Consider the following 27,935-nt stretch of genomic DNA (forward strand, 5'->3'; position numbering starts at 1 on the left):
TCAGCAGTACACCGACCAGTAAATAAGGTTGAAAATTATATAGGCTCCTGGGAAGATCATGCGGGAGTACTTATCAATGGCATGCGTGTTCTGGTAAATGCCCTTTTTAAATGCCCGGATGCCCTTTTTTTTAGTGGCGGTGGACTCGCTGCTCATTGACATGTGAACCACCATATGCTCCTGTTTCTCTGGCACCACTTCTTCTGGAACCATGGGAGCCTCTGTGTAGCCAGCCAAGCTGTTGGTGTCAGCCTCACTGTAAGTCCCATCCAACATCATGGTCCTGGTGTGGGACATACCACAGGTGCATGGTAATGACTGGAATATGTTGAGTTGGGCGACACAGAGACAACAGAGAGCAAAGAGAGAGAAGAGATCATTAACAAGGGGAAATTATCAGTGGGCATTAATAAACAAGGGCACTGAATAAGATGTTTGTGCACAAGATGGGATTAAAATTACTTTTATTTATATTTACATAATGAGGTCATGTGGGATATGACGTGAGGTTATGACAACAAAGTAATGGATTACAGTTGGAAAATACTGTTTTTTTGTTTTAAAATAGTAACCATTGTGTAGTAAGTATTATCAAAGTCTACAGAATAACACAAGACGTGTCACTCGTATTGTTTTGAATGGGAGAAAGTGTAACGTGCAATACGGCGGAATAAGTCCCGCCTTCTAAATAAGAGCCAGTCGCCGACTGGTAAAGTCATCGCGTCACTGCAGCGGCCGTTAGAATCACCGGTTTCTATAGAAACTGTCAGATGTTTAGGTCTGCGCATGCGCATTAGCTTGATCCAGCCTGAAAAATACTGATTTTTTCTCATGATTCGAGCGTTTAGAAACTAAATTTATGAGCCGGTTGTTGTTAGATTTCATTGGTGATTTCAAATATGAAATTTAGTCGTAAGGTTGGCGAACAGTTTTGGAAAATTTGATGTTTCCCCATTCAAAGAGATCGCATGATGCCCAGGATGCCCGAGAGGCGTTTCAAAGATGGCCGCCGAGTGAAATGACTTGTCTTAAAGGGACTTTGGTATTATGCTAGTATTCAAATATCAGTTCTAAACATGGCTTGTGGCTATGTCGCATACTACCATACAACTTTTATTGTTGCTGCAGTATATAGTATGTATAATGTGCAAAGTAATTATGACTTTTCTGTACCCGGAATTACTGAGAGCAACACAAGAGTATAAAAAGTGTATGCCGTTATCAGTACCATATCGCACAATGCATTGCGCTCAGCTTTCATTTCCAGTTTGATGAACTGGTAGTCATATCCGCCATGATTTTCAACAGTTCTTAAAAATTGAATTATTATATCTCATTATTTGATTGGATTACTAAAAGTGAAGACATTTTATAAACATTAAAAATGCAAATAACCATATTTATTATTTCCGAGAAGATAAAGCTCCACAAACAAAATTAAATATGCAATACAGTCTAGCATTCTATAACTTGAAATGTTTATATTTTTATAGCAATATTTTGGTCCAATTTTCCCTCCATAAAAAATATCACAATTTTAATCACATTTAGCAACTCATTTTTAGGTGTATGTTTGCAGACAGATTCCACTCAAAACTAGGGTTGGGTATTGTTTAAATTTGTCTACTGATTGCTAATTTCGATTCCAACAAGGTAAAAAACAAACAAAAAAAACAGATATTGTTCACATTATTCTAAGTCTTTGTGAAAAAAAAATTTCATTGTTGCTGAAAACCATTACCAAAAAATCAACAGGCTAAAGGACACTTACACAAGTAATCTTTGCCTATGGTTTAAAAATACCACAGAAAAAAAAAAAAACAACTAACCTAACTAATATAAATTTAATTAAATAAACACTCAGTAATTTAAAAAAAAAAAATGTAATCAAATGTAAAATATAACACTGCACTTGATAAACAAAATATACTTTATAGAATACTATATACAAATATAGTTACAAAAGTTATTCAGTCAAGAACAGCGAGGGAATTTTCTCTTTGTCTTTTGTTGTTTTATTAACGTTATTATAGAGGCGGCAGCAGGAATATCAGGCTGCTGTCACTTTAAGAGCTACACAGATAATATACTGTTATAAATGCACCAAAGACATAACCAGCTGTGTTTACAAGAATATTTTGACATATTTTTGTGTGTATTTGTCCGTTCAAGTGCAAAAAGATGCAAAAGAAAAGTCAGTTCAGTATCGTGCACTATAATGTATGAGAGGTGGCTTTCTGTGTGCATGTTTTGGATATGTGTGCAGAACAGCGTTCGAGTCTTCTCGCACTTGAATAGTTTAAAATCACATTAAAATCCCTTTTTCTGTGCATGCATTTTGGATGTATGTACAGCACAGAAAACAGCGTGTGGGTCTTCTTGACCTTGAATGGTTTAAAATCATCATTTCTGTGCATGCGCTTGCATGTATGTTTGGCACAGAAAACACTGCGCGGGTCTTCTTGAATGGTTTAAAGTCATATTAAAATGCACACACAGGAATGGATAAGAGGAATCGAAATTTAAATAATACAAGTATCCGATTCCTGACCTTAAGTATTCGATTCCCAACCCTACTCAAAACTAACAAACAAGGACTAAGAGCCACAACACTCTACATTTCATGTCATGGGTTCTTTAAAAAATAGATTAAATTAAATAAATTTTAATTTTGGGATAAACTGTTCTCTTTTTTACCTGCTCTCGAGCTGCTCGATCTCTGAGCTTACGCTCTCTCCTCTCCTGGACCGTGGTCAGATAGTTGACTGCCGCATACTCCAAGACGGACAGGAACACAAACACAAAACTAACCCACAGGTAAATGTCCACAGCTTTGATGTAGGAGACTCTGGGCATGGAGGCGTTCACCCCAGTGATGATGGTAGACATAGTAAGCACCGTGGTGATACCTGGATAAAATCACCACATCCTGTTAAGATCTGCAGGTGCACGTGACACGACATAGGAAGCAGCAGTGACGCCTGAGGCCAAAATACTGATTTGTGATAATCTTACCTAATGAAACTCTGGCTGGAACAGCCCTGCGATCAATCCAGAACGACACCCAGGACAACATAACCATAAGAGTGGCAGGGAAATATGTCTGCAGCAAGAAGAAGAAGATGTGGCGGCGAAGTGTAAAGTTTATGTACAGGCGGTTGTACCATCCTAAAGAGAGAATGATAGATAAAAATGCAGATGGATGATAGAGTCAAATATTAACTCCTCCACACTTATAAAACTTTCAGAGGTTTAAATGAAAAAAAAAAAAACAAGTGACATTTACATTTATTGTTCAAAGGTTTGAGGTACGTAAGATTTATTCATGTTTTTGAAAGAGTTCTTTTAAGGCCCTGATATACTTCAAGCGAAATCAAAGAACAAACCAATGTGATGGCATTTCCAACAAAATCATGCCAAATCAAAGTTCGTTTGCAGTTCGTTTTGGAAGTTCGAAACAGCTTGCCAAAACAAACTTTGCTGAAAAGTTCACTCTGACTAGTAAACACTTTCGAACTACCACTGGTCTGTGGCAAATACATAACAGGTAGGTGACACGATTATTTCTTCTGTTCAGTCCATTGAGGTCAGATGTCCGTGAGTAAAACTTGAAAACACTGGAGAGCTGCTTTATAGTAAAAATTGAAGTTGTAATTCTAAATGAAAGGGACACTGACATTGTATAAAAGCAAACAGCTTTACAGTTTTAACCATGAACAAACAGTCTATTGTATAAAGCGCTAAGCGTCACGTGATGTGACTTTACTGGAATGCAGAATCGGAGCAAACATATCTACGTCACTATGATCAGATGCTTTCTTAACAGCTACTTTCTCACTGCTTTAAAGCAAGACAGCACACAAGCACACTTTTCAAGCTAAATACTTCACAAAAAGATGTAATATATAAAAATATTTATACAATCAGCACACATTGTGGTTGTTGAACACAATCTGATGAACCAGTGGCACCAGTTGGTTAAATGTCACTGTATACCCGTCACAGAGAAGTGAAGTTAGTTCGGAGGAAAGCTCTAGCATTATTTGCTTGCAGATGCCACTTGCTTTGATATTTAATGTAATAAAATTCCTACACTTTTAAGTGTGACTTAAGTGTCCAAATCTGTCTTGGGGCCACAGTGTTTGAAATAAATTAACTTGACAAATAATCCCCAGATACCTGTGCTGCTGTAGAAAGCCAGCCGAGAGGTAGTGTGAAACTTCTGTATGAGGAACTGAGAGAGAGAGATTTTGTCATCTATACTCAAAGACTCATCTCCACTTTTCCAGTATAGCATCAGATCCTCATCCGTGTAGGCGTCTAGAAAAAAAAAGGATCCAATTCAGGAAAAACTAACTTGGCAGAGTGGATTGAGCATGTGTCGCACTAAAATAACACAAATTAGTCATTCACTCACAGCTCTCCAACTCCAAAGTGCAGGTCTGTGAATCCAGTGGGAAACGGCTGAAGTCCATGTTGCAGGCTGCTGTAACAGTGACCCTGGGCATAAGAACCATGTATAACACGGATGAAAATACAGAAACCCACCGTCTTAGATCTTTATATTTCATCATATTTCTCACAGACTTCAGTTTTCGAGCCCAAAATCCATGGAATTTTCATTTGCAGTTACAAGAAAAGTGGTATCTGTATTGGCCTCATGGCCAAACCTGTATGAGTTTGTCAATAACTACTATGAGACTACTAACTACTTCTAAGATTTAAATTAATCATAAATTAAATTGATCAAATTTGATAGAATGCACTTATTGTGCACATACTTGTTTTTATATTGTACTTATATTTAAAATATAAATCACATCTGTTATTAATTTCTGTAATTATATCTATAATTTCACTGTTGACCCTACACCTGCCCCTTAAAGGATTAGTTCACTTTCTAATTAAAATTTCCTGATAATTTACTCACCCCCATGTCATCCAAGATGTTCATGTCTTTCTTTCTTCAGTTGAAGAGAAATTAAGGTTTTTGATGAAAACATTCCAGGGTTTTTCTCCATATAATGGACTTCAATGGAGCCCAAACGGTTGAAGGTCAAAATTACAGTTTACAGCGATCCCAGACAAGAAGTAAGGTTCTTATCTAGAGAAACCATTGCTCATTTTCTATTTTTTTTTTTAATCTTATACATTTTAACCATAAACGCTCGTCTTGAACTAGCTCTCTCTTCTTCTTCTCTATTTGAATTCCAGCAGTGTAGACACTTAAAGGTGCCCTAGATTCAAAAATTGAATTTACCTTGGCATAGTTAAATAACAAGAGTTCGGTACATGGAAAAGACATACAGTGAGTCTCAAACTCCATTGTTTCCTCCTTCTTATATAAATCTCATTTGTTTAAAAGACCACCGAAGAACAGGCGAATCTCATCATAATACCGACTGTTACGTACACCCCCAATATTTGCAAATGCCAGCCCATGATTGAGGCATTACACAAGGGCAACCAGTATTAACGTCTGGATGAAAGGCATTAGACAAGGGCAGAACGTCTGGATGTGCACAGATGGATCAACAGACTAGGAAAGCAAGCAAGGACAATAGCAAAAAATGGCAGATGGAGCAATAATAACTGACATGATCCATAATATCATGATATTTTTAGTGATATTTGTAAACTGTCTTTCTAAATGTTTCGTTAGCATGTTGCTAATGTAGGCCTACTGTTAAATGTAGTTACCATCATTTCTTACTGTATTCACGGAGACAAGAGCCGTCGCTATTTTCATTTTTATACACTTGCAGTCTGTATAATTCATAAACACTACTTCATTCTTTATAAATCTCTCCAACAGTGTAGCATTAGCCGTTAGCCACGGAGCACAGCCTCAAACTCATTCAGAATCAAATGTAAACATCAAAATAAACACTGTACTTATGTGATTAGACATGCTGCATGACGAACACTTTGTAAAGGTTCATTTTGAGGGTTATATTAACTGTTTGAACTTTTTTTTTGTTGTTCAAGGCAAGTTCGAGCTCTTGGGGCGTGGAGCATGAAATTTAAAGGGCCACAAACCCTGAATCGGCTCATTTCTAATTATGCCCCAAAATAGGCAGTTAAAAAAATGAATTAAAAAAAATTAGGTATTTTGAGCTGAAACTTCACAGACACATTCAGGGGACACCTTAGACTTATATTACATCTTTTAAAAAAAAAGTTCTAGGGCACCTTTAAGTGTATCACTGCCCTCCACAGGTCAAAGTTTGAACTAAATTGTCATATACAATATTCTAGTGCAAGTATATAACAATTAGTTCAAACTTTAACCTGTGGAGGGCAGTAATACACTTAGCAGTGTCTACACTGTCGGAATTCAAATAAAGAAGAAGAGGGCTAGTTCAAGATGAGCATTTATGGTTAAAACGTAATTTATTTATTTTTAAGAAAATTAGCAATGTTTCTTTAGATAAGACCCTTATTCCTCGTCTGGGATCATGTAGAATGCTTTGAAGCTGCAACAAAACTGTAATTTTGACCTTCAACCATTTGGGCTCCGTTGAAGTCCACTATATGGAGAAAAATCCTGGAATGTTTTCATCAAAAAACTTAATTTCTTTTCGACTGAAGAAAAAAAGACATGAACATCTTGGATGACATGGGGGTGAGTAAATGATCAGGAAATTTTAATAAATTAGTTAAAGACATCTAATATAAAGTGTGACCTGACTTTCTTGCATTTGTGAAATGCAAAAGGAGTTTCTAGCAGAATGTCCAAGCTGCTCTTTTCAATAGAATGGGTGTAAGGGTAGGGACACACCAAAATGACGCCAAACAACTAGCATTGATAAAAACCGACTGTGTTGTTGCCTCACGTCGCCTGCATCTGGGAAAAAAAAAACTGCACATGAACAAACAAAGAGAACTAAAGCCGACTCTCAGCCAGCACGCACGTTTTTTCATATTTATTTGTCTACATTTGTAATTCAGAAAGGGAGACCGGCACTGCAGGCTGCAGATACACAAACCATTAACAAAGCAGTTTTGAATATGATTTATGTTGATCACTTTCTATATTTCACTTGGCTCACGTTAATATTAAACATTCACTCAGGTACATGATGTAAAATTAGAACAGCCTTGACTTGTTTGGTCACTGTTTTGCTGTTTTACTCGTGTGACTAGCTCTCTTTGACTCGTTTGCTAGTTCTTTGACTTGTTCGCTAAACCAAAGTCTATAGAATAACACAAGATGCGTTACTCGTATTGTTTTGAATGGGCGAAAGTGCAACGCTCAATATGACAGAATAAGTTCGGCCTTCTAAATAAGAGCCAATTGGCTCTCAATCAATTGGTAAAGTCATCGCGTCACTGCAGTGGCCATTAGAAGCTCCGGTTCCTATAGAAACAGTCAAATGCGCACCTCCAAAATGAGGCACAAGAGACACGCCAAAAAATACAGTTTTTTTGTCATCATTTGAGCTATAAGAAACAAAATTCATGAGACAGTTGTCAGATTTCATTGGTGATTTAAAATATGAAATTTAATCGAAAGCTTGGCAAACAACTTTAGAGAATTTTATGTTTCACTATTCAAAAGAGATAGGAGCTGCACTTGGATGCCCGAGAGGCGTTTCAAAGATGCCCGCCGAGTGAAATGACTTGTCTTAAAGGGACTTTGGCTAAACTGAACAGCCAATCAGAGTTCTCTCTCAGAACACACCAGAAAAACTTAGACGATCAATGCTTAAAAACGCTCCGACGTTGCATGACCATCATCGACTTGGTGTGCCCCAGGCTTAAAAGAGCATCTTGAACATTCTGCTAAGCATCTCCTTTTGTGTTCCACAGAAACAGAAAGTCATATGGGATTGAAATGACAGTGGCTTTAGTAAGAAAGCTTCTGCTAAGAATAAAAATGTAAATGTGATGCAAATGTGCTTAGTAATGCTAGTCAAAAACAGAATATTAGTGCCATTTACTGAACTGGCACTAAGGCCATCTCATTTTTCTCTCAGTATTTCTTTCCTCTGTTCTCTGCAGTGGTGTCCATCATTTGTCGGACAATGGAAATAATCTGGGCCAGTCCCATCAATAATGACACTTTCCCTGGAGCCAGAACAGTGTCTGAAATTTGACTTTGAACTCAGCACTAGCCCTTGATTATAGCCTGCATGCAGGTAGCTTGGCCTAATTTTTTAACTTGCAGCACAAAAGGCACGGCAAAAACATCACAGGCCAGAAGCATCGTTCTAATTTTAACACCACAGCAATATGCAAATGCTTAAGCCCAACGACATGCTTTTGTTTCAAACCACATTTTATTTAAATTAAACCACATGCAGTAGTTCAGTTGCTTAGAGGTGTAATGTAGTAACTGCTGAACAACTGGAAAAATATTAACTTTTTCTTATATTGTACAAAATAAACATGAATAATAAATATGTATAAGTACATTTACATAAATACATTTAAACTCTATACATATATACATAACTTACATATAATTGGAATTATAATGGCTCACTTAAAAGTCAGAAATGCTAGTGTTGATAATCTGCTTTTTTACCTCAGGCTGTAGAGAACGTGACCATCAGGGAACACTCTCAGCATGATATTTTCTGTGGTGGTGTCATGAATAAAAGATCTTTTAGAGTGGACAAAGAAGACATCAGGAACCCAGATCTTCTTCACCAAGCGGCCGTCGAAAGTCATGCTTTTATTTGTGGTGCTGGTGAAGGACAAGCGCTCATCCTTCCAGTAGTGTCTCAGGTATAATGTCATAGTAAAGTCCTTCACAGATGGAGGGAAAGAGATTGTGGAAGTTTTTACAATATTCAGTCACAACAATCTTTACAGGAGGCTCTATCCTCCCTGTTTTTTGAACATGCACAGAGGAGATACACTACCGTTCAAATGTTTGGGGTTAGTAAGATTTGTATTTTGAAAGAAATTAATACTTTTATTCAGGAAGGACGCATTTAATTGATCAAAAGTGACATTTACAATGTTACTGAAAATTAAGTAAATGGTGAAATTCAGCTTCGCATCACATGAATAAATTACATTTTAAAAAGTAGTTTCTATTTTCTTGAAATAGAAAACAGGTATTTTAAAATGTTATATTATATATATATATATAACCTGTCAACCTCAAACTTTTCAATGGTGGTATATATTTGGATTAATGTCATGAAAATTTGTCACAAAAATCATAAGACAAAAACAAGATATATAATAAAGCCCTTTTATAGAACCATTAAGTAGTACCATTAAGATTTTTAGAATTAGGACATCATCTCCCTCAAAGCCTCTCATTATGAGGTGAAACATGTATGATTCTCATGAATGTAAAAAAATATATATAAGTGAAAGAAAAACATATAAAGGATGAAAAAAAGAAAATCCTGTGATCATTTGTTTGCTAACATTTTACTCATGTTGTTCCAAATCTTTATGACTTTCATTTTTCTTTGGAACACAAAAGGAGACGTTTGGAGACTGTACATGTCTCAAGAATGGGGACTAGAGCTTAAAAGGGACACAGAAATACCATAAAAGTGGTTAATATATGACTTATGTGCAATATTCCAAGTCTTCTAAATCTTATGACTTCTGATTCAAGATTGAAGAACATAGCGCACAAGTCATATGAACCAATTGTATGGTACTTCTGTGTCCTTCTGAAGCTTAAGCTCCATTCCTTGTAATTTCAATCAAAAGGGAGACAATGTTCTTTAGAAATTCTCCTTTTGAGATCTAGGGAACAATGAAAGTCACGTGTTTGCAACAACTTGATGAGTAAATGATAAAATTCCATTTATTTTCTGCATTATGGTAATTAGAACGTGATTTTCTTTGCATTACCACAATGAGAATTGAGAGGAGGGGATATGATTGATTGTCATAAAAATTAATGTCACAATGCTAAAAACCTTAATGGCCCGTTAAATACAGAAGGCTTCATTTTATAAGCAACATGTTGTTTCTAATTTCTTCCTTGTGATTTTGGGGTGAAATATGATCTGGACATGCTCTTCAAAGGATATGTGAGACTCACTTATTTTCTTGATAAATAATGACAATGTACACACTGCAAAGTTTTGGGAGCAACAAAGGACAACTGTTTTTCACTGCAGCAAGCACATGGCCAATTTTCCATATACATTCCTAACATGTCTCTCTTTGTAGTCTAACCATGTACCTCTCAATCCTCAACATAACAGCTATGTCTCTTTAAATCAATCGAGCAGATAATTCCTTCTCTATTCTATCTTTTAGTTATACAACCATAAACACTTGGAGCGGCCAGTAATTATATATGGTCAATAAAAGCACCACTAAGTTTCTTTGTTACATCACACAAAGGCTTCTACCAAGTGTGAAATCTAAAACATGAGAACGGAATGACAGAATGGGTGTCATATTCTGTTATAACAGAAGTAAAAAGAAGATTCATGATCAAAGTTTCTTCCATCAGAGACACAGAAGCTCTCTTTTTTAGAAATACCTTTGGGACACAGTAACTGTAAAACAGCCAGTAATAAATGGGCAAAAAGCAAGAGAATTATAAAATAGAGGGTGAATCTTACAAAATCTGTCAAGAAAATGTCCAGGGCAGAATTTCCCAAAAGAATCGTTAGCCTAAGTTGATCGTACCTCCATTGCCACCAATGGAGCTATGATCAACTTAGGCTTACGATGCTTTTGATATATAAATTAAATTAAATGTAGCATAAAGCCCATATTATGCATTTACATATGCAAGACAATTATTGTCTTTGTCACGAGTGGAGTGCCCATGAGGAACTTTGACATGTGCCAATGGAGTTGACGCTATGGGGAACTGATTCCCACTCTTTCAGGCTAAGGGGATGCCTGCCTCACTAGGCTGTGGATATGCAAACCATAGTGGGCACAGAATAGATTGACTCTACAGATCACCTAGCTGGAGTCAAAGCACATCAACCCACAGGGTGCAAATTACTTAGTGGAGCCACTCACTAAGCTCAATTTCTCTAATAGCAAAAGAAGGTAACCAAGCTTCCATGCTCTATACCAAGAGAAGTCCTGGCCTTTACAACCTTCCTCCCTCCCTTGCACGGCAGGCAAAGAAACCTAAAAGGCCCCAAGAGCAAAAGCTCTAACAAACAAAGTCCTTAGAGAGTAGCTTATCAAAGGAAGTAAATCAACTACGACCTTCAATGTACCACTACTTCCAAGGTGGAGAATATAACTAATTTTGCAAGGGATTCAAACATGAATCTCATTGCAACTTAAACCCTAGGGAAACCGCAAGGCAGCTTAAGCTCTACTTATTTACACTAAAGTCATAGGTGAGAGCACTCAACACTGTTTGAGCAAAGAACCTCTGCAGGAACAACTAGGAGACTAATCTGCACTCATCTGATCAGAGTGCTGCCCTAAAAAGAAAGGAGGCCACCAGGCAGACTGCCTCTACTTGTCAGGTTTTCCCAGCATGGACCAACTAGAGATTTTGCACAATACCCAGCCATGAGGGAGAAAAGGGTCCTACTTCAAGACCCAACCATAGTTGGGGAGGGAATAAATGAAACCGAGGAATTTTGTGAATACCTATCACAATCCCATCCATTCTGCTCTACCTCAATGGTATCTTGAGGGCAGCTCAATAAAGGGAGCATGGCTTAAGTGCTCAAACCCTTTGTAATTAATCCTTCAGACTATTTACTACTGTTGCCTCTCCAAAGGGAAAGCCTAATCCTTACTCCTATTCAGGGAAAAAAGGAAAATGAAAGCAAGGCATAATGCAGTGTGCCCAGTACTTCTCATTACCCGGGCTCTAGACTCCAAGGAAGCCACAGGGGAGCTTAAGCCCTATTTAAAGACCCCAATGTAACAAGGGGAGAGCAGCTTATACCCTGCCCTTAAGTAAAAGCATTCTACCTAAGATCCGCTATAGCTAGTGCCTCTTTTTTTTTGCACCAGACCATAGCATGTGACAGCAAACAAGGAGGAATCACTCACAGGCAAACTTCCTCTACTTATTAGAATTGTCGACCATAGTAGAGCACACTTCCAAAAAGGAACAATATCCCTACTTCAAGCTCCAATATTAATTGGAGAGGAAGGTTAACAAAACAGAGGTACTGTGAGATGCCCATCGTAGTTCCATCCTCTTTGCTCTAAAAGTTTAATAATTAGCTTAGTAATTACTAATTAGTAATTATTCAGAATACAACCTTCAGTTATTTCTACCCTTCTAATTGGAGACTAATCTTTACTCCTACTCAGGTAAGGAGGGCAATGAGAGCAGGGCATAATACAGTGTAGCCTCCACTCTCATCACCCAGACTCTAAACCCCCCAGGGAACCGCAAGAGAACTTAGGTTCTACTTCAAGACCCCAAATGAATGAGGGAGGACAGCTGAACCCTGTTTGAAAGGCATTATGTGACAGACAACAAGGAGGGATGGCATAGGCAAACATCCTCTACTTATTAGTACAGTCAAACCAGGGCCATAGTCGAGTGCCCATCCAAAATGGGGAGCAATATCCCTGCTTCAAGACCCAACAATAGTTGGACAGGGAGGTAAATGAAACAGAGGGAGTTATGAGTTGCCCAACATACTTCCAATTACCTTGCTCTACCCTAAAGGGTACTTAAGCAGCTTATTACAGGGAGACCATAAGGTACCAAAAACACATAGTAATTGGCCCTTGAGGCTCCATAATGTTGCTACTCCTCTAAAAGGAAGCTTTCATCCTTACATTTGCCTATTGAAAGGAGGTGAATTGAAAGCAGGGCATAATGCAGTGTGCCCAGTAACTCTCATTACCTAGGCTTTAACCCCAAAGGAACCACAAGGGAGCTCAGGTCCAAAATTACTCAACTCAAAACCCGCTATAGCTAATGATTGGTACTAGTACAGTACCCATCTAAAGCGATATCTCTATTTCAAGACTCAACAATAGTTAGGGAGGGAGGTAAACGAACCAGAGGGAAAATTGTAAGTACCCATCATAATTTTGTCAACCTTGCTCTACCCTAAGGGGTACTTGAGCAGCTTTCCAAAGGAAGCATGCAAAATTTCTTAACTTTAACATTACAGGCTACAAACTTCAGTGTTGCCACTCTTAGGGGCCGTTCACACAGAACGCGTTTTTCTAAGGATAGGATTGCAACCGAAAGTGAGGGAGTTGCATCATATTACCGCGACCAACCCTTCTAAAATGGATGTCTCTCAGCAGTTTCACCATCTGAGCTAGAAGTGCATACTAAAAATGAAGTAGATCATCTCATCGCGACTACTCCTCTAGTCAGCGACCTCATCTGTAGGATGTAAGCAATAAGAAGGGATCTACTCGAGAAGCAAGCAGACTCACTAGTCCACTTTAATTTCTATATAGCTGGAGAGGACAACAGAGTCTGCCTCTTGCCTGTCACTCTGTCTGCCTCTGGCCACTTCTTCGTAGAAGAACACCACAGGTCCATAAGAGCAGAAATGTTTTTCTCTGCTGATATACTCATCACTCATGGACCCCCAGAGTGGGATATATCTCCTGAAAGCTGCTGACTGACTCCTAGCCTCTGTAGACTTCTCTACCTGAAGAGGTCAGAGTGCGAGAAAAGATCATCAAGGACAAAGGTTTTCACAATGGCTGATGCATTGGCCGTGTGCTCTGTGACACGGATGGCTGGATCTGTGGCTTTTTTTTTTTTTTTTTTTTCAGAAGATTATACCACTCAATGGGTAGGCCTGGTTTCCCTGCAACACATGTGCCTTCCTGAGGGAACACCACCCTCAGTTTTCTTTATTTTCCTAGCTAGGCAGATTCCATGGTGTGCATGGCCTCAGGCCTGTCTCGCCACCGTATATGCCTTGCAACAAGCTACAAGATGGTCCAACTATCTTATTTCTTAGACTAGACACTAGTAATATGCTCTCAGTCAAGTCGAAAAAGGCTGCAACGTGGAATCTCCATTCAGATCAGAAGAATTTTGCTCTCTTTGAAGAGCAAGCTTCCAAATTCACCCAATGGGATTGAGAAGAATGGATGTATCAGGAGAAGCCCAAAAATGGAAAAACTCCCATCAGACTTCTCCCCAAGCTTCACCTACAATCCTCACGATCGATTCTGCTCTGCCACCTCAGCAGCAGTGGAACCCGAAGCATGAAGTGCAGACGCTTGACTCTCATCTCTCAAAAGGGAGTTAAACATGGGTGGAGCTTGCCACAGCGAATGCATTACAGTGTATGGATTCAGCTCCCTTAAGAGAAAGCGCTCCGTAAAAACGCTGGACTCTCATCACTCTAAGAAAAAAAAGCAAGAACAGAGCTTCCAACTGCAAATGCATCGCTATGAGTGCATCCAACTCCTTAAAGAGCCGAACACGCTCTGTGCAAATGTAGGATTCTATCCCTCGAAAGAAAATCAAGAAAGAGTAAATGCTCTTACTGTGAATGCTTCACAATGAGCGCATCCAACTCTCTTGAGAGCTGAACATGCTCCATGCAAATGCTAGATTCTGTCCCTCAAGAGAGAATCAAACAAAACAGAAGCTCTTGCCGTGAATGCAGCACAATGACCACATCCAGGGGCCCGTTCTTCATACATTGCTAACTCAGTTAGCTGGATTTGATTGATGACGATTTGGCATTATCTTGGATTGCTCGGTTCTTTGACGCTCATCCTGGACTTGCTGTCATAGCAAAAGGTCTGTAAGCTTAAACCTGCTTGGGAGCAGGCTTATTTCATGTAAACAGGATTAGACTGCATCTTTTTAAGCGGAGGTGATGCTCAAATTTGTCCCAGTCACTGCCACTTTCCCACAAGAGTATCCTAATGTAAACCAAGGACAATAATGATTTAAAAATAAATTTGCATATAATATTATAATGTCATGTAGTATATCATAACATAGACACAGCCAGTTTTACTCATTGAGAGATTCATTCATGAGGGAATACCTAATAATTTTATTGGAGTCTCACACACGATGTACAGATAGTCTATGCCGTGTGTGCATTAATTTGAACTGCGACAGCTATTATGGGAGTGGCTTGATGAAGCGCAGGAGATAGTGTTGTCAAAAGTACCGACTTCGGTGCCTATCGGTACTGAAATTTTAAAAACGTGACGCTTTGAGCGCTGTTGAGCGGATTCATAAACATCTCTGATTGGCAATTGTGTTGATGCGCTCATCGGATATGCCTGTGATTGGCTACAATGATCAATGCGTGGGAGCATTTGAAAGCACACAGAAGTGTTTGAATTTGAAAGCGTTTTGAGGAAGCGCGAGCGACTGAAAGCAGGTGTCTAACAGTGGACCGATCCGCGATAGACGCCTGCTTTCAAACGCTCCCGTGTGTATCTGTGTAAGCGCTTAGTGAAGAGATTAATTGATGACTATTCACAACGTTTTTACAGCGTTGATCATTGAAGCCTATCACAGACATATCCGATGAGCCGTGAAAACAACGGCCAATCAGAGATGTTTACGAATCCACTCAACAGTGCTCAAAGCGTCACGTTTTTAAAATTTCAGTACCGACTAGGTACCGAAGTCGGTACTTTTGACAACACTAGCAGGAGATGCAGATAACTTGATCTTGACCCTTAAGAAACTTAAATTAATGCTGTCAAATCTGCTTCAAAGGTAAATTAGTTGCCAATTACAACATTGAAATAAAAAGTGCCTGCACAAATACTAGAAATCATGAATATAGCCTAATCATGTTAAAAAAAAAAAAAAAAAAAAAAGGGCACATTTCATTTATCTATATTAACATTTATGTCATTCTTCTGTCATTTTATTCGCATGGCTGTTTCCTTATAAATGTCTAGACATTTGTCAAGTTTTATGGCAGGTGTCTTTTTTAAATATATGATAGCATTACGTTGCCGTCTTGACTCCAGCCAATCGCTGCATTGCTGATTGTGGTTTCGAGTATCGATACATCTGCCCTTTTCAGGGAACATGAGAATGCGCAGTAATCTTAGGCAACTTAAGGGATAGTTCACCCAGAAATGAAAATTGTATGTTTATCTGTTTACCCCCAGGGCATCCAAGATGTAGGTGACTTTGTTTCTTCAGTAGAACACAAATGATGATTTTTAACTCCAACCGTTGCGGTCTGTCAGTCGTATAATGTGTGTCAGTGGGAACTTCGTCTATAAGAGTCAAAAAAACATGCACAGACAAATCCAAATTAAACCATGCGGCTCGTGACAACACACTGAAGTCCTAAGACACGAAACGATCGGTTTGTGCGAGAAACCGAACAGTATTTATATAATTTTTTACCTCTAAAACACCATGTCCAACTGCCCTGCACATCCTGTTAGTGAGGTCAAAAAACACGTTCTGATGATGGAAGTGATCTCTCGCGCTTAGCTTCAATGAGTGCGAGACATCACTTCCCTTGTTAGAATGCGTTCAGACCTCACACACCAGATGTGGAGGGCAGTTGGACATAGTGGTGTTTTAGAGGTAAAAAATTATATGAATACTGTTCGGTTTCTCGCACAAACCGATCGTTTCGTGTCTTAGGACATCAATGTGTCGTCGCGAGCTGCAGGGTTTAATTTAGATTTGTCTGTGCATGTTTTTTTTACTCTTATAGATGAAGTTCCCACTGACACACATTATACGACTGACAGACCACAACAGTTGGAGTTAAAAATCATCATTTGTGTTCTACTGAAGAAACAAAGTCACCTACATCTTGGATGCCCTGGGGGTAAAGCAGATAAACATCAAATTTTCATTTTTGGGTGAACTATCCCTTTAATCCAGATATTTTAATCCAATCCGCAAATTCGTTTTAAGAGCCAAATTAGCCAGAGTTCAGTTATCATGATTAGAAGATCTAGAATCTGTCAAATCATCTCAGATGTATTAATCGAGGTACGAAGAACGGACCCTAGATTCTGGTCTTACACATGCATACAAACAAATGGCTCCTGAAGACAAAAAAGCTGATGACGTGTCTTGCAGGTGCCCTCTTATACACACGGGTGCTCACTCGTGATGTCATAGACTGCCGTCAGCCAATATTTGGCATGTTTGGTACACGTGTTCAGACACCAGTCACGCTGAGGGCGTTCCCCATCGTTTCAACTCCATGAAGCAGTGTCAAAGTTCCACTTTGAAAGGGAACTCAAAAGACATCTGTACATATCTCAATAATTTGATGAGAAAATATGCTTAACTGGAATGAAAATAATGTCACAATGCAAAAAATTATTTCTTGTTTTTTAAATTAAAATTTAAGTGTTTAATGTGTGATCATATGTTCTAGAATTTAGAGTCAAAGAGTTGAGGATGTTACATAAAACAACACATGTGAAAAGCAAATGTTTAGGATTACCTACCATGTCTACTTCTGAAATACTATCCAAGCTTTCAACTTGTACATCAACTCCCACTGGAATAGCAGGACCTGCAAAAAAAACAAAACAAAAAACATTCATCCAAAATATATATATACAAACTCTGTTTGTCAATTGATTTACACCATTTTTCTCCATCCCACTGCTTTATGACCTCTTTTGCATATGCCATGCATTCATTTTTCATAATACTCATTGTTTATTGGAGTCTAACAGCTTCATACCAGTTGCAATTATCAGAGAGTTTGCTAAGACTTCTGTGTGCATCATTAAATACGTCCTCACAGCCAGATCTGAATCTGTTTGCTTTCCACCAGATCTGTTCACAAAAGGCTTAGCAGCTGCTTTGACATCTGACAGATTGTAAGGAACGCTAGTTTCTCAAAGGACAGGCCTTCAACCGGAACTGCAGCTTTGATATCCTACATAGAGCTGCACTTGTAAGGTCTTTTGTAGCAAACATAAACCCTTGCTCTTTCCCAGGATTAGTGTAATAGGGCTATCTGTCACTCAGAAGGTAAGACATTTAGGTAAATGGGCAGGGGGTGGCCGGTACATATGGAAGGGGATGATGCACGAACGTCGGACAGATTCGAAACGAGATTTCCAGTGTGTTCCACTCCTAGTTTAAGTAATCCGACGAGATTACTGGAGATAGTAAATGGTGGATTAAACTTTGATGCTCAAAATGATACTGACACTGACTGAAACTTGCCATTATGTGTCACTTAATGTGTCGCTCATAAAAAAAAACCCTCCATATTAATAAAAAAAAACTCCATATTAAGCACAAGCATTGCTTAATATGCTGCAGAAAATGCATTTGAGCCTTGTAGATAAATAACTGCCAACTGGAGATGACTTTTACAAATTTGCTTATGTAATCCAGATCCTCATAAGTAAACTATTGCCATGCAACACCCACCGGACTCCATCCTGTCAATTTCCCTGTCATGTATCATCAAGGCTTTTCATTTCAAACAAATAAGCCTAAATAAGTACACAGCTTCTAGGTAAAATCGATCTGTCCAAACTAATCAACCCCCTGCTGTCAGTTTGAGTCTGAAACCATTAGAATGACCTTGAGTGTCCCATTTCTCAGTTGTAGTTACCACTTGGAGGTGGTTATTATTTGTGCTTTTCCCATCAAAAACAAATGCAAAAAACAGTATATACTCGGTTATTTACACATTCTCATGTTGTTCCAAACCCATTTGACTTTCTATCCTCTTAAAATTCATAAATGGATCTCCTTTTGTGTTCCACAGAAGAAAAAAAAGGCACACAGATTTGGAGCAACTTAATGATTATAACAGAACGTTCATTAAAGGGATAGTTCATCAAAAAAAAAAAAAAAAAAAAGATTTTATTGTTATTATTTATTATTTACACACTGTCATGATTTTTTTATCCTCTTAGAAAATTCATAAAAATATCTCTTTTTATGTTCCACAAAAGAAAGGCACACAGATTTACACACTCTCATGTTGTTCCAAACCCGTATTATTTTTATCCTCTTAAAATTAATTTAAAAAAAGACATCCTTTTGTGTTCCACAGAAGAATGCAAGTCAAACTGGTTTGAAAAGACATAATGATTATGACAAAATGTTCATTTTAAATTGACAAAAAAGATCAAATCACCCCTTTCCAGGGTTGATTTTAATAATAGTGCTTTTCTCTCAAAGTTCCCGAGGCCACGCCGCTGAGCTGGTGATCGCTGGTTGATGTCTGGCGAGTGGGTGGTCTTTAAACCAGCTGTCTGCGGGGCAGGGCAGGCTGGGATAGTTGCATGTGCTAATCCACAAGGATTGGTCCGGTCACTACAAACCGCTGCCAGATTAATCTCGTCTCTAGCGCCAGAGCGCCCGAGTCCATAGCAGATCGAGCGATCCTCCAGATGGACAAACCCATCAGCGAGGATCGCTTAAGTCTTTAACAGACAAATAAAAAATAAAAAAATAAAAAAGTGAGAAAAGAGAGAGAGGAGCAACAAAATGTAATGCAATCATCTTCAGTTTTGCATGCAGATTGCAAGACTAACTGATCCTTTCGCCGAATGTCAGAGTTCAGCCGATTTTGGCTATACAAATAGCGTGAAAAACACAGCTGGCTTTGAGATGTGGCATCCCGGCAGAGAGAAGTTACTTGATATCTTTTGATCTTTCATTTCGGTTCGTATCTGATTTTCGGCCCAGCTGGCCAGAACATTAGTATTGAAAGCAGCATTGAACATATGCAAATCTGCAGACAGAAGTAAACAGGGATGCATACATCATCATACAGCATGAGACAAATCCTTAATATATATAATCCTTCACATCAAGAAACACATACTGCCCTATAATGACCCATAAACACATAGTGAGTGCTATAGGTTTTCTGTGTACATCAACCGATACTTCCCTTGTGGAGGATTAGGCATAAGCTTTATGCACCATCAGTTAGCCGTCTCTGGATTTAAACCAGACTGCAGTCATGCATTAGCAATTCTCTTTTGCTTCTGAAGTAAATCTCATTTATTCAGTACACATGGCACATTATACCTGCACTACCTTTTACTAATCATTGCTTAGGTAGAATCCTGCAATTTGATGATGAAAAGCATGCTAAAAACATTGTTTTCTAGAAATTGTATATGTAATTTTTCCCGGTCCAAAAGTGCATGAAGATTAAAAAACAAATACTGGTACTGACAGAGCTTTGAAAAGAAATGGTTCATCTAAACCATGCAAATACTTTTGATACAGCAAGATATTTTCGAGTAGCCTCTAAATGCAAAAATAACCCCTTGTTCTGAACCAACCTGTTTATTTAGTCACTTGGCATTTCATAACCACTTAAGTATTTTTACTTAAGAAGATTTTCTCTATTATTACTTTGGTTTTAGTACAGTCTGATACATTCAGTATAGGCATATTTCGCAAATGCAAAGTCAAATAGGGCCCATTTTGCAGATCCTTCACAACAAATCTATTCCCTCCAATATATTTTCAGTGCCATTTTTGCCTTGGTCTTTGGCTTTTCATGGGTGGCTTTTAGCCCCTTGTTAAAGAAGGCTTTTTACACCCAACACTAAACTAAACTAAACACTAGGGCAGCATGATTTGTGGGGAAAAATGTAATTGTGATTTTTCTGGTTAAAATTGTGATTTGTGATTTAAAATGCAATTTTTTTATAAAAAATAAACAAAAACAAATGTATAAAGTATACCAGGTTTGTTGTGCTTGTTTGTAGGAACAATTTTCCCCAAAATTTGTGCTTTTATATTATTTACGACTAATAATAATTATTATGATTATTATTGCTAAATAAAAAAAAAACATAATAAGAAATATTACTATTGCACATTAAACGTTCAGTATTAAAAATAAAAAGAGTATTTAAGAATAAATATAACAATTAGAAAATAATAATAATAATAATAATAATATTTTCACTTTACAAAAAAATTATTTTATGAAAAACTGCAGGGTTACCTGTTAACATCCAGGGGGTCTAAGGATTTATTATAAAATATTATATTATTATAATAGAAATCTCTGACAATAATTCCATAATTTTTTTCGAGAGGTATGCACAATCAAAATGAAGTCCATGTCTTTAAAATGAAATATGAGCCTCTTATGCATCCACTAAAAAAAAAAAAAAAACCCTGTACACTGGAGACAAAACATAGGGATTATCATGTTTACTTCAAATTTCTTTAAAGAGTAGTATCATTTTTCCTATTTTTCCCCAAATAGGATGGAGCGAGCATTACCTAGTGCTAAACATATGTCTGTTTCATCCATACTGGAAGCCAGAGGGCGCTCTCGAGCTGAAACTCCAAATATGCCTCACAGAAGTAATATAATTTATGACATTCCAGGAAATGCCTGCAGTAAGCCCTACATGTGTGTAGATCCAATGGGCCAGGGCTGGGCGGGGCAGCAGGGGGTGGGGTTGGTTCGGTACGCCATGAGAGTATCGCGGTTTGTACCGTGGTTGGTGTATCATGGTTTTTCGGTTCAGTTTGAATATCATTACACCCCTACTTTAAGCTCATTGCACAATTCTATATATATATTTTATTCAATTCTATATAAAATTTTAAAAATCTGTTTAGTGCTTAAAAAAAAAAAAAAAAAAAAGCATCTTTTTTCTTCTTCTTATTTTTTTGTTTTTTTTTTTTTTTTTTTTTTTTTGACTATTTAGTGTTTTGGGAGAACATCAAATGAAAATGCTCTTAAAACCCTCCCATGGGTGAAAATCTATAATACTATGAATCAATGACACTGGATGACAGTTGTGAACTCATTACATCATGTTTTGAACTAGCAGTGAGATTTTCACCGTCAAGCAGATGCAACAATGCATCACTGAAAGAGATGACAGATCTGTGTATGCGTCTGAGGGGGTGAATATGTTTGGGCTATTTTCATTCCCTTTGCTGTGACCCCCTGCTGAACAGAGAGCAATTCCCAAATGCACGCCGAGTCAGAGCATCCAAATGAGTGACTTTTTAGATACTCTATTCATAGGAGGAACAGCATCAAACACTGGAGTGTTTCTTTTTCTTTGCCCTATATAGGAACACATCATTAAAAAAAGAATAGGGGGACTGTATGGACTGGCAGGAGAACTTTCATTAGTTCTTAGCCTTTACTGCTCAAACTTTTAAGTGTCGTACAAAGAGAAGCCTTGAGCTCCCCCTTATTTCATCCTTTAATACCATTCTAACCGTGGTAGACTAGAGGAGTCTCTGCATTAAAGGAATAGATCATACAAAAATTAAAATTCTGACATGATTTTTCTCACCCTCCTGTCATTCCAACCCCATATGCTGCTATTTTTGTCCATGGATCATAAAAAGGGGAAGTTTTTGAATCTTTACACTTTATAGTGGCCATTGGCTAAGACTGTCAAACTCCATAAAGGACAAACACCAAAAATAAAAAGCACCATAAAAGTCTTCTGAAGCCATATCAAGTCATTATTCCATAATAATCTTGCACACACACAGACACAAAACAATGGCATTTTGCTGACCATGATGTTGACATGCCATTTTTGAATCTGGACATGTTTATATCATATACCTACAGAATATATAAACTTAACATTATGACCACCTTCCTAATACTGTGTTGGTCCATTTTGCTGCCAAAACACCCCTGACCAATCGAGGCATGGACTCCACTAGACTCCTGAAGGTGTGCTGTGGTATCTGGCACCAAGATGTTAGCAGCAGATCCTTTAAGTCCTGTAAGTTGCGAGGTGGGGCCTCCATGGATCGGACTTTGTGGATCGTTTGTTCAGCACATCCCACAGATGCTCGATTGGATTGAGATCTTGGGAATTTGGAGGCCAAGTCAACACCTCAAACTCATTGTTGTGCTCCTCAAACCATTCCTGAACTATTTTTGCTTTGGGCACATTATCCTGCTGAAAGAGGCCACAGCCACAAGGAATACCATTTCCATGAAAGAGTTTACATGGTCTGCAACAACGCTTAGGTAGGTGGTACGTGTCAAAGTAACATCCACATGGATGGCAAGACCTGAGGTTTCCCAGCAGCACCCTGACTGGTCTGCGGCTATGCAGCCCCATACGTAACAAACCTTTCTATCAGAACCAGCATTAACTTCTTGAGCGATCTGAGCTACTGTAGCTCGTCTGTGGGATCGGACCACACGGGCCAGGCTCACTGATGCTCCCCATGTGCATCAGTGAGCCTTGGCCGCCCATGACCATGTCGCCGGTTCACCACGGTTCCTTCCTTGGACCACTTTTGATAGATACTGTCCACTGCAGACCGGGAACACCCCACAAGAGCTGCAGTTTTGGAGATGCTCTGACACAGTCATCTAGCCATCACAATTTGGTCCTTGTCAAACTCGCTCAAATCCTTACTCTTGCCAATTTTTCCTGCTTCTAACACATCAACTTTGAGGACAAAATGTTCACTTGCTGCCTAATATATCACACCCACTAACAGGTGTCGCGATGAAGAGATAATCAATGTTATTCACTTCACCTGTCAGTGCTCATAATGTTATGCCTGATCGGTATAAGTCGTATGGACTACTTTTATGATACCTTTATGGTATGACTTTTTTTCTTTCATCCTTTTTGGAGCTTCAAAGTCTCTTGTTACTATGATTATCACTGAAATTCAATGAAAATATCACAGTACAGTATAAGGGTTATGAGACAAAATGAGAGTGAATAAATAATGGCAATTTTTGGGTAAACAATTCCCAGAGGATCAATTTACCAACACATCCAGCTGTTTCTATGTGATCTGCTTGATTGTTAACGCTCCTAAAAGTGACAGTGACAATCTCATTAAAACTTATGTAAAAACCTTGAGTAAAGTATACAAAGCTTCATCTGCCAAGTTAAAAAAGCTTAAAAACTGCAATTGATTTGCGTGAGTTTAATAAGTTATTGCTTTGTAAAGGAAATATGTGGAATCAAGGTCGAAGCAAATCCATGTCAATGCATAAATTAAATTTAATCAAAGCATGCAGACCAACCTTACATTCTTATTCTTAAAGGGGTACTTCACCGCTGGCAAAATGGGCTTTCAATAAAACTTGTCTGCTTTGCAGTAGAAAGGCAGTGGGGAAAAAATAAAATTGGTGCCCGACTAGAGAAAACAGAAAGAAGGCTGCTATCTTCCCTTTTCTAAATAGGTAAGAAAACACCCATAATGCACTGGGCATGTTGCCATCCAAGGCCACTCCCACCAGTCTGCTATGGATACACTTGACCAGAGTCAATACTGCCTTGCTTTAGTAGCAAATACTTCTTAGCAAACTTTAAGTCATAATGGGTGTCAACTTGTATTGTTCCTATCTGCAAGAATTCAAAGAGTAAATGTTTAGTAGGAGTGAGTTACTTTCGGTTTCCAGTGAAGGATCCAGCGTGTTGTAGGCAGCAGCTAAAGGCTGCAAAGTCAATATGGAGAGAACGCTGCGACTGAATATCTAAAATAAAAAGTTTGTAGTTTGTGGACAACATTTCAAACTGGATGACCATGAACACAGTGTTTCAAGACAAATGTAGGGGAAAAACTAAAAGAAACTCCGTTCTTTCAGTTCAGACCGAAGTAAAACACCATAGCGTACAGGTAAGAAAGTTGTTAGTGTTCTATTTTTACCATAATGCTGTTTAAAGAGTAGACATAGTACGATACAATTTTCAGTGATAAACCTAGCTTTACAATAACCGTTCTGTTAATAACCATCAGTCGATTCGACTGTTTCTAGGCAGGGATACAAAAATGTGGAAGTATAATCTGTAGTTTTCATGAAAACTGCTGGATGATGCAAAACGCTGACAAATAAACATGAATTTCTCGGTCCAGGTAACATGGAGAACGATTAAACATACCGACATTGTAACAATACAAACCAGGTTGAAAGTTACACTTTAACATGAAATAATATAACTAACTAAAACTGAGTGGAATATTTACCTGAAAATTTTGAAAGAATTCCATGAAGTATTTAGTTCCTTCCTTCACAAATTTGTGTAAAACCTGATGATTGTGTTCTCCAGAATGCTTTGAGATGATCCAAAGAGCATCTTTTGATTTTGGAAGCAAAAACATTTGACTGTCTGTACAAAGTCACATGATCAATGACACAAATGTAATTATTTAATTATAGTAACCTAGAAATAATGCAGAATCTATTTCTTTAAAACTTTTCTTTGTTTCGGAATCATAAAACTTCGTACTCATGGACTTCGTATGTTACATCAGCTAGACAGTAGTCCATATTTGGAGATTTTATGCAGGTAACTGTATGGCTTAATATCAAATAATAATAGTCTAAATTCACCTACCTAATGCACATTACAAATTCCAATTCTCAAAACCATATGTACTCCAGTTAAACTGAAATCCCAGTCTTATTTACAGCAGTGCTTGATAGGGAGGTTGTTTACCCCTCTAGAGGGAGCCAGTGTAGATTTTATGCCTGCTGGTCAAATAACTGACCCGAATGTTCTCCAATTGTGCATACTTAATATGTGCAAATCTGTACATAAGACCAAAACAATGAAACTAAAAAATATTTTAGTGGCTTTTAGGTAAATAATGGACTGAGGAATTTATAATAGTATTTTATCAGCTTCATTGGCAGGACTTGTGTCTTTCTTAGTCTCATGCCCCAAAGTATAGTATTTTTGACTAATCTTCAGCTGCTCATGGAGGATGTTGACGCTAATCCTTTTACATCACACATGCTGTACATGTACATTTAAAATAGACTCCCAGATGAAGGTTATGGCATATAAATTAAGGGAATTCAGTTCACATTTGCAACACAGGAGAATGATGAACTAACCTCCAAATGCGGGCCTCATGGTGAAGTCGTGATCATCCACTTTCAACAACTGCTCCGTTTTCAGTCGTCGTGATTTTGTCACATCTGGCGGCTTCTTTGCTAGGGAGCTGCGGGTTTCAAAGTCACAAAAACACTCAAATCAGCCTCTTATATCATGAATTTGGACAATGTGCTCTATTATTATGTGAAAACAAGCAGAAGTTACAGGAAAAATTCAGCCTGTACCCTCAAAGTCAATGACGTTTATATAATTTCTGTGAAAATGCAGCCACAAAAGTGTAATGACGGATTAAGATCATACACGGCGCTTGTATCAACAAATTGTTAAGGCAGTGATGAACTAGCTGCTGCAGCCGGATCTGTTTCAAATTACAGGAGATCTTATCGACAGACGCTGAGATGAGTCCCGAACGCTGGATTTCATGAACTGTGCTTGTTCCAGTCAAGCAATCAACATAATTAACCCTTTATAACAATCACTGACAGTGACTTAAAAGAATCCAGCGAGTAGTCGCTGCCTCATTCCTCACAGCTTCTTGCCATTTGTAATTTATTTCCTGTTGCGAATATGAGACAGAAGGCAGCTTGCCATGACTGGCACCCTGTCTGCAGTGATACTGCTGGATTTACTCATGCAAATTTGCAGGCTTTTGCACTCTAACAACATGTTAATTCTGAAGATTGCTTGTTTGTTTTAATTTCATAGAACCATGAGGCTGTACCCATATCAGCTTGTCAGGACAGCTTTGTGCCAACGTTCTGTCCTTGGCAGATGGGCGAAACGTGCCCGTGACACGTGGAGTAAAAGTACCAGTCCGAGCACACCCGTCATACGCATTTCGGTTCAGTGGCGGTATCATCTGTCTGGGTCACGTTAATTGCACCCCGGCCCCTGGCCTCATTTATGGCACTCTGCTGTCATATAGAAATCGGGCTAATAAAAATGGTGGAAAAATGAGTCTGATGAGAGACATCAATGGATGAGGATATACCATCACCTCAGTTCTTATGTGCAACACTGTCATCTCTGAACACATAAATCAGAAACTTTATCATCAAATGATTGTAATTAGTAATGGACTGAGAAATATACGACATATGATATTTGACTATATTTGGAGATTACCAGCATCAGCCGATAACTGTGCCCGCTTGGTCGATTAACAGAAGTGGGTTTTTTTTTTAGAAATAAGTTACAAAGTCTGACACATTCAGTGAATTTTTGCTGTTTTTGTTTTCATTTACCTAAAAATGCACAGAATTAGACATGTATACCACAACTTGTTTGGTTAATGCAACGTAATTTTAATAATGATTTAGATTGGGAGACAACTTTATTGAGGCATTCCTGTATTGTCAGATGAAAAAAAAATAATTCATGGAGAAGTATAGAAAAAAGGGACCAGACATATACATTTTAGGGTCAACTAATAAAATTTTGTATATCCCAATTGCTATAATTAATTAAATTGTATAATATCAGCCTCTCTGCACAGTAAAAATTTGAATTGGCCAACTAAAAACCTGCCTTAAAGCGATAGTTCACCCAAAATAAAAAAAAAATTGTCACTGACTCACCCTCAAGTTGTTCCAAACCTGTATGAGTTTCTTTCTTCTGTTGAACACAAAAGAAGATATTTTAAAGAATGTTGGTAATCAAACAATTGACGACACCCATTGACTTCCATAGTAGGAAAAAAAATACTATGGAAGTCAATGGATGATGTCAACTGTATGGTTATCAACATTCTTTAAAATATTTTATGTGTTCAACAGATTAAAAAAAAGAAACTCATACAAGTTTGGAACAACATGAGGGTGAGTATATGATGATAAATTGTTCATTTTTAGGTGAACTATGTCTTTAAGTAAAAAAAATAAAAATCTTAGCATGCAGTAATTAATGTTTTTCTTCCACTTTAAAATTAAAATTTGGGACTAGTTAAATAGATGGAATCAAAGATGTTCTGTGTACTTGACATTCTCAGTCATCTTCAGTGTGATTATTGTCATCAACATAAGCAACTTTTTCATCATTAACAGTGAGCCCAGCAATGTGCAGGTGTAGTCTACATAATCATCAGCATGAGATGTCAATCCAAGTTTGGCTGTCAAAGACTGAATCGCCACTTACGTCCCATGCTTCTGAGTTTCCACAGCTCCGGTCCACCTCCTCTCTCTCGTTGCGTGTTTATTCCGGCATTCCCCAAACGAGCCCAGGAAGAGCACTAAAATCAGTAACTGACTCGGATAAGGCAT

At 38.1% G+C, this 27,935-nt stretch overlaps 1 protein-coding gene across 1 annotated transcript; it reads right to left on the reverse strand.

The window, feature by feature from the left end:
* gabrr2a (gamma-aminobutyric acid type A receptor subunit rho2a) lies at window positions 1-27,935 on the reverse strand. The gene is made up of 9 exons (XM_067367300.1): window positions 27,811-27,935; window positions 25,677-25,783; window positions 17,320-17,387; window positions 8,531-8,754; window positions 4,418-4,500; window positions 4,180-4,320; window positions 3,016-3,168; window positions 2,698-2,909; window positions 1-318 (listed from the first exon to the last, which is right to left on the reverse strand). The coding sequence occupies exons 1-9, from the start codon at window positions 27,933-27,935 to the stop codon at window positions 1-3; spliced, it is 1,431 nt and encodes a 476-aa protein (XP_067223401.1).

The sequence above is a fragment of the Chanodichthys erythropterus genome, chromosome 18 (genome assembly GCF_024489055.1).
Source record: "Chanodichthys erythropterus isolate Z2021 chromosome 18, ASM2448905v1, whole genome shotgun sequence".
Taxonomy (NCBI): Eukaryota; Metazoa; Chordata; class Actinopteri; order Cypriniformes; family Xenocyprididae; genus Chanodichthys; species Chanodichthys erythropterus.